Source organism: Belonocnema kinseyi, chromosome 7 (genome assembly GCF_010883055.1).
Source record: "Belonocnema kinseyi isolate 2016_QV_RU_SX_M_011 chromosome 7, B_treatae_v1, whole genome shotgun sequence".
Taxonomy (NCBI): Eukaryota; Metazoa; Arthropoda; class Insecta; order Hymenoptera; family Cynipidae; genus Belonocnema; species Belonocnema kinseyi.
Genome location: NC_046663.1, coordinates 119,937,590 through 119,946,249, shown reverse-complemented (window position 1 = coordinate 119,946,249; position 8,660 = coordinate 119,937,590). Strand labels below are relative to the sequence as shown.

The 8,660-nt window shown below is 30.8% G+C and overlaps 1 protein-coding gene across 3 annotated transcripts in view; it reads right to left on the bottom strand.

Moving 5' to 3' along the window:
* The window catches only part of LOC117175821 (broad-complex core protein isoforms 1/2/3/4/5-like), a 28,265-nt gene that overhangs the window by 12,587 nt on the left and 7,018 nt on the right, over positions 1–8,660 (bottom strand). For all 3 annotated transcript variants that reach the window (XM_033365579.1, XM_033365578.1, XM_033365580.1), the window contains one exon: positions 5,521–6,001. In XM_033365579.1, coding sequence (XP_033221470.1) covers positions 5,521–6,001 — 481 coding nt within the window. The remainder of the gene's footprint in view (positions 1–5,520; positions 6,002–8,660) is intronic.

Genomic DNA, 8,660 nt, shown 5'->3' with positions numbered 1-8,660 from the left:
ATACGGTAGCGTGACATGGACTTATCAAGAAAAAGATAAGAGTAAAATTAACGCAATTGACATGAGATTCATGCGCATAATAAGCGGGAAATCCCTAATGGAGAAAGTAACGAGATAATTCTAAAAGAATGTGGTGCAGAAGAGACGCTAGTAGACACATGGGAAAGAAATCGTTTAAGATGGTTCGGACACGTTGAGAGAATGCCAAACGAACGACTAACGAAACAAGTGTATCAAGGTAAAGTAAATGGCAGCGTGCCCAGAGGTAGACCGCGGAAAGAATGGTTAGAGTGTGTGAATGAGACCCTACTTAGAAGAGACATAAGAAATCATAGAAACACCAGAGCCTGCATGAAAAAATGCATGGGCATGAAAGAAGCTAGAGTAGTATGCCACGACAGGAAAGTATGGCGGCAAATAGTTAATAAAAAGAGTGTCAGTAGAGTGAACGACGCCTGAAACAAAGACCTGGGCTATTAATGGACCCAAGTGGGGAACCTTACATAACGACTTCGTGAGGTTCTTCGCTTGGGGTGATTGCTAGAGAGATTGATCAGCAACCTGGGTCGGAGCAGTGTTGCGGAACGAACGTGTTATTTACTTAAATAGCACGAGAATTCTGAATCAATCTGAAAAATCTCTATCCCTTCCACACACTACTCCTTTCCCCTGCCGAGTGAGTCACGCCTACCCCGAAAGGGAAATGGCTTAATGGTGTGATAATAATAACATTAACAAAAAAAACGCATCCCATTATGTACATAATTATCACATAATATCAAATAGCCGATTTATTATCTCCTTCAAATACAGGGTCGTGGTGTTTCTGCTAATAAATATTCAAGATTCGAACTTGTGGAAATTCGATTTTTTCATTTTTCCAGCGGGTTAATATGGTAAGGAATTATGTTCCAACTGCCCCAGGAAACCACCCCTAACGTGTAATATGACAAGTTTGATGAGAAGGCCTTTGAAAATCTTTTCGACTCTGCTACTATCGCAACTCCTCAAATGTCGAACTTATCCAGGTATTTCAATCACCTGAGTTTTCGACATACCCTAGGCTCTGAGGTATGAAATTCTAGCATACCCAAAAAAGACCCTTGTCGCAAAATTAGTCTGAATTTGATTGGTAGTAGAATATGCACATTTTTGGAGTGAAACCCATGTAAATTCGACCTTATCCAGGCAGATCGGTCACATGATTTTTTTTGCGACTCAATGTTGTGAGGAATCAAGTTTTAGTACCCCCATAAAACTATCCTTGTCGCAATGCTACGCGCCGGTTGATAGTGATCCTAGAGAAGTGAAAGACGCCTTCTGGGACGCTTTAAATGACACAATAAACATCTGCGAACATGGGGAAAGAATAATTCTACTAGGAGACATGAACGGTTGGGTGGGCATCCAAAATCAGGATACAGAAAGAGTATTAGGTAATTTTGGGGATCTAAGAGCAAACTATAACGGAGATAAATTAGTCGTAGACTATGTACATTTCTGGACAACTGCATTAGGGAAACCTATACAAGTTCAACCTTATACAGGTACATCGTTCACTTGATTTTTTTATCGACTCAATGCTGTAAATGATCAAGTTTTATCAACCTCAAGAAATTTTGTACAGAACGGGATGCATTTTTTTTCGAATGTGATTCAGGCAAATGGTTCTCATAGATAAAAGATCAAAGATAAACACAGATAAAAGCCGAAATGTATTTTACAACATACATGTAGATCCCCAGCATCCCTATTCACAAAAGTGCTTTTTAGGATTTCAAAACAATTTCAACTTATCTTTAAAAATAGTTTTAATAACTATTTGAAAAAATTATTTTAGAAAAAGTCTGCTCTCAAAAAATTTTCAACCGTTCTGGACATTTAGATTGTTCTTTATATAAAAATGGATTTTACTCGTTAATAATTGTTGTGCTGGAAGTTGTTGAAAAGCATTAAAAGATGGATCGAAAAAGGCAAATTATATTTTTTTAATATACACACATACACTGGAAAATAATTTTGATGAAAAATAATTATGCTTAAATGTACCATGTTACTATTTTAGAAGTAAGTTCCATCTATGTATATATTGACTTTTTTCAATACGTGTTTTCATTACAGGGTGTTTCTTTTATATAGAAGGGTTAATCTAACAAAAGCGATTTATATGACATTGGAAAATAAAGAAAGAGCACAACAATTTCGACAGTTAATGCACACAATTTTTGGCATCAGCCTGCATCAGTCATAATTTTGCTCCTTAGTTATGCTTTAAAAATACCGTGATAATATTTTATAAGTATTTTCCTTTTAGATAGTTTCCTTTTTTTAAATACGTTTTTGCAGCACAGGGGGTTGCTTTTTTTCACATTGGAAAGAAAAAAAAACAGAAAAAAATCTAGCCTAGTCTTTTTTTAAATACTTTTTTCATTATAGGGGGTAATTTTTTTAATAAGGTTTGATTTTACAAAAGCGATTCATAGCCCATTGTAAAGCCGCCGAGTTTTCTGATTTGATTAATTAACTAAAGGAAACTGTAAATAAAGAAATAACTACAAATAAAAAACTAAGAATCAAATTATATTTTTATAGAATGTGCATTGAAAAAATATTTATATTGATATTAGGAAGAGCTTCCAAAATATTATAAAAACATGTAAATTTCTATTTTCCCTGACAGCTGCTTCATTTCCCTGACAAACTTTATTTTCCCTGGCACTTCCCGGACATGTGGCCACCCTGGCATTCTAAACATTTTTTAGGTTCTTAAATATAAAATCTTATTGTTTAACTACCTCGAGTGCGCAAGGTCACTCAACTTAAATGCCAACCTCTGACGATAGTGAATGGCAGAAGTAATGGATAAAATAAACCGAATTTGGAGGCTCTAATATACTTAGCTTTCAAAACTGGGGTAATATTCTACATGAATAAATTAGTGTTATTTAATACGATTTGAAATTTAAAAATAATTTTAATATTTGGTAAGCGTTAAACAGGATCATCATTTCAAATTTTTGTAAAATTTTATAATCTAAATTTAAAAATATAGGTAATTGAATCATTTCCGATATAAAACGATAAAAATTAATGAATTGAAAATTTAAGCATTCTAAATACAATAATTAAACATATGTTGAACTTTTTTGCTAAAAATAAAATTATTTTAAAACTCAAATTCGCGTTCGATTCTAGATTAAAAATGCCCGATTTTCCAAATGTCCCACTCCTGTGACTACCGTTTCGGTTTTTAATCTCTTCATTTATTTGATGGAGACATTAATCGAGTGACCTACCATGGACCTAAAAATACAATTTGTATTCTTATTCTATAATTCGTTATTCATACATACATACATACATATATATATATATATATATATATATATATATAAAATACATACATGTATTATTCGTAAGCAGCTTCATTCTGATCGTCCGAATTTATGTTCAATATAATAAAACTTTTTTTTGCAAGTTTCATAAATTTTTTTCTATGTTTTTATTACAAGCTTGTACTTAGAATAATAAAAAATATATTATTTTCAAAAGTATTTATGTTTTACTAAATAATATTATTATAATAAAACAAATTTTATATTTACGCTCACGCTTTTATTTTTAGTCACATTATAATTTATTTTTCAAAATCTTATGTGGGTGAACCAGGTTTGATGAGATGAGAATGCTATAAGTTAATTTAATACGATGTTTGAAATCTCTTCCGATAATAATAATAATTATTATTATTATTACAACATGCTCCCTTTTTGAGAAAATTATTTTGTTTTTTTTTAAGGACATGTGATTCTTAGAAAATTCTCGATTTTGCTAGTTTTAGGTTCCCCCGGCTTTTTTCTAGAATAATAAATATTTTGTCTTAAAAATTTGTGAACATGCTAACGGACGTCCCCACACACTTTTTTTGTAGAATAATTAAAAAGTTTTAATTTAGCAAAATGTGATTAATTTGCATAACGCTTAGGAAATAGTATCGATTTTTTCAGTGTTATATTCCCCCGGCTTTTTTCCTAGGATAAGAAATATTTTGCCTTCAAAATCTGGGAAATGATAGCGAGCATGCTAACGGACGTCCACGCACACTTTTTTTGTGTTTTTTTATTTTAAAAAATTGGATATTGCTAACAACGTGCGTTTATATTTCGAGGTTATGTATGTTACAATTCACCAGAGCGTTACTTTCAAACTACACAATATTTTTGGACGAGAACTTTGAACTTACAAATAAACATAGAAACTAATCTCTCGGAACTAACCTTGTTTGCAGGCAATCAAAAAAGTTTATTTTATAAATAATTTTCAAATTATCGGAAAGGCAGAGATGAAAAACGACGTAACCTCAAAATAATGCATATGTATAAAATTTTTATTTAGCACAATAAATTTTTTTGTTATTATCCCTCAAAAAAGTCCGGGGACGTCCGTTATGATATTTTATAGCATCTCCGAATTCAGTTTTAAAAATTTTCATTTTTGCGGAAGAAAGCCGGGGAAACTGTAAGTATCACATGCCCTTAAGCGCATTTTGATAAAAGCCTGTTTTAAAATTTTCATTTCTAATTATACGTTTTCTGCTTAATTTCAGTCTTTTGCAAATGTTTACATTTGAACTCTACTATTTAAGATCTTTTCATAGATACCTATTAGGGCGGTTCATAAATAATAGCAAAAGCATAACATTCAAAAAATTGAAAGTGCTCTTAAAAGTATTTGTTCCTTTGGATGAAAAAATGATGTATAAATTTCAACTAAACCAACATTACCTGAAGCATTTACAAAAAAAAATATCAAAAGGATATTTTCCTGAATTTTTATCGCGAATTTAATGATGAGATTAGATTTTTAGAAAAATTAATATTATTGCGTATTTTTCGCTATAATTTGATTTTATATACATTTATATCTTTATATACAAATCTATATAATTATTATACTCTGGCGCCCAGGCGAAAATGGCCCGCATAGCCGGTATAAAAATACGTGTAGAGGGGCATATAGCCGGATAAATTCCCGACATTTTAGGCCCAAAACGAACTCTGTAAGTTGAAAAACGAATCAGGGCATTTTTGAAGTTATTTTTTCTTCAAAAGAAACAAATATATCCGAGAGCACCTTGAATTAAATTTTTTTTTAATTTTTGGACCACCCGAAGCTCATATTATTAGGGTATTCTAACAGTATGTAAATCCACCTTTCGCTGTAGAGGGGGGTTTCCGTACAGGAGGGGTGCTCAAATTTGATAAAATATTGTATTGCTATCGTCAATACGTATTTGTGCAAAAATCCAATTCGATTGGATGTGTGACAGTGCGTAAAAATCGGTGAACAAGATTTGACTCACTCATGCATCCATCTATCCATGCATACATAAACTGGCATTCGTATATAATTTATTTCTAATCTTTCTTATTCGCAATAAAAATGTTCTCCTTTGCTTCTTCATTCGCTAATAGAATTTGATTTTTTTAAGTCTGCTGAAATAAATAATATTTGTCTTACCTTCGATGGCTGGAAAGGGGCTGCCAGGATTACAGTTACTGGGCACCAGACTGATAGAATACGGTTTTTCTTGTTGGGAGAATTGTTCATCGGGTTCCATTTTGACCATGCCAGAAGATTCAGTGAGTGTAGCCTCGCATGCGCTGAGGGCGCTTTGCAAGTGGTGCAGTGCCGCCTCTGTGTGTTCGGTATTTAAGTAATTGGGAGTATTAACTACTCCCAGTTGAGGTGGCGGAGGTCCGGTAGAAATAGAGAGCTGAGGAGAACTGGTGATGCTAGTAGAACCAACATTTACTGCTGTTTCCATGAAGCTAGTGCTGGTGGCGTCATCCGATGTATCGTCACCCTTATACGAGCCAGCATCATCCTGCTTTGTAGGCGACATTTCGGCGGGAGTAGTGGATGAGTTACCGAGTTGAGAATTAACAGTGTCATTCAAGGAACTGTGCTCCTTGGTTGCCTGGTTTGACAAACCTCGAACCTTTTAACAAAATTACAGTACATAAGCGTTCTCAGTCTCAGAGAATCCATTTATTACAATCTCATCGTGGATCATATATCCTTAACATAAAAATTGATGTATACTTTTGACTGTAAAATTTTGAAATATGTTTTACAAAATATTACTTACTCATATGAAAGAATGCAATGTTCAACAACGTTGCTGAAAGCTTATTTGATTTTCACTAAGCAAAATATTATAAATGCACACATCATGATGCGCCACCTTTAGGATGAAGAAAGATCGATTGGAAACGATATCGAAGACAAATTTTGTTTGCAAAAATGCAATTTTGAAACAAAAATATGACTCTTCAACAAAAAATGAATTTTCTACAAAACTGACGCATTTTTACGCAAAAAAATGAAATTTCAAATTAAAAAATAATTTTCTTTTTACAAAAAAAAACGCGAATTTTAACTACAAAATATCAATCTTAAAAAATGGGAAAGTTCTCTTATCTGTTAAAAAATGAATTCTTAACAAACAAAACAAGTATTTTCCACTAAATAGTTAAAGTTTTAAGCAGGCATAAGCCTTCGATAAAAAAATTTCAAATGTAGTTTAACTTTGACCCAAGTTGTTGAATTTTTAATTAAAAAAGATGAATTTATAACAAGATAATTAAACTTTTAACCACCGAGATAACTTTTCAACTTAAAATATAAATATTTAAGAAAAATTAATTTCTTAACAAAGCGATTCAACCAAATGTTTTAAACAAATTAGTTGAATTATCAAGCAAAGAAGAACGATTTTTAACCAAACAGTTGCATTTTCATACAAAAAGTGAAATTTCTTCTATAACAGATGAAGTTTTAAATCAAAAACATAAATTTTCAAGAAAATAGTCGAATTTTCGGTTGAAAAAGATTTTAGTCGAGTTTTCACGATCAAACTATGAATTTTTTAACAAGAAATAATTTGCTACCAAAAAAATTGAATTTTCAATCCAAAAAGACGAATTTTTAACCGAAAAGCATGACTTTAACAAAATTGTGGAATTCTCTAGCAAATAGTTGCATTTTTATCAAAAAATATGAAATTTATCTTAAAGCCGAAGAGTTTTTTATTCCAAGAAAAGTTGAGTTTTCATCCAAAAAAGACTCCAGTTAACTCAGTAACATCAAAAATTGAATTTTTGTAACAAAAAAATAAGTTTCTACGAAAAAAATGGAATTCTCAATCCAAGAAGATGAATTTTTTCAACCAAAAAGGATGAATTTTTAACAAAATAGTTCAATTCTCTGCCAAATAGTTGCATTTTTATCCAAAAAATATCGATTTTGTACTAAAACAGATGAATTTGTAATAAAAAAACAAATTCTTTTTATAAGTGGAACTTTCATCCAGAAAATATTTTAGTTCATTTTTCAACGCCAAAATATAAATTTTCTACGTAATAGTTCAGTTTTCACGAAAATAGTATAATAGCTTAAATTCTAACCAAACATTTGCATTTTTACAAAAAAAAATATTTAATTTCTGCTAAATCAGGTAAACATTAAAAAAGAAGACAAACTTTCAAAAACGGAGTTGAATTTTCAACCGAAAAATTAACGAAATAATGCGATTTTCTATTAATTAAAATAAATTCTGAAATTTTCATAAATTCTCAGAGAATTTATTTCTCGGTTATATTCTCTGTAAAATTCTCATTCTCGTTACCGTTCTCAAAGTAATATAACTATCTCAGAACTCTAACTTTCAGGCCACACGAAATTGTATATTTGATATGCCTAAAATTTCGGCGGGAAATTTGAAATTTGTTATTTCGATTATAAGATTTATCTATTGCATATTTTTCATCTCGCATATTCATAAAATGAATAAATTTCTTATTCTATCCCATACATATACATTTATATGTCAAAATTATATATTAAAATTATGTACAATTATATTTTAAAATTTGGTATAAAAACTTATTCATTTCATAAATACAAATAAGAGTTTTCGATGAACATCTTATAAAAAATACAATTTTTAGGAATATAATCGTCTAGATCAATATTTCATGTATAAAATATCACTTTTTATACTCAAAACTGCTAAAAGCATTAATTTTCCTAGTATTGAAGAACATTGTTTTCCATATCTAGCCAAAATTTCAAACATGCCGTTTCGACTGGCCTGAAAGTGCTCTAAGAATTTGAAGTAAAAGTTTTATCATTCTTTTAATTTTTTCATGATTTTTAGAAGCCAAAATCGGTGAAAGGAATCACGGGCGGGATGTTTAAATCTTAGAATTAAATAGCTGCAATCGCGGTCAGAAACGCAGCGTCTGAATTACAAAAAAAAATTTTTTCTGTGAATTTTTTATTGAATTTCGTTTTGTATTATTAACAAAATTTTATATATTTTTTCCAAAATTTGCTTTAAAAAACCTCCGAAAATATATATTATATGCCTGTATACATACTAAATAAAAAAATAAAAATGACTGTCGACAAAAATAAAATTCATAAACGGGAGAAATGTTTTTATGCAATCACTAAAAATCTCTGAAAAGCATATAAATACATGAAAATCATCTAAAAATCAGAATATATTAGTAATTGCATTGCCAAATTTGAAATAAACTAAACTGAATTACCTGTATCTAAAACTGAACTAGAACTCCGCGCGCGGGTGTCTA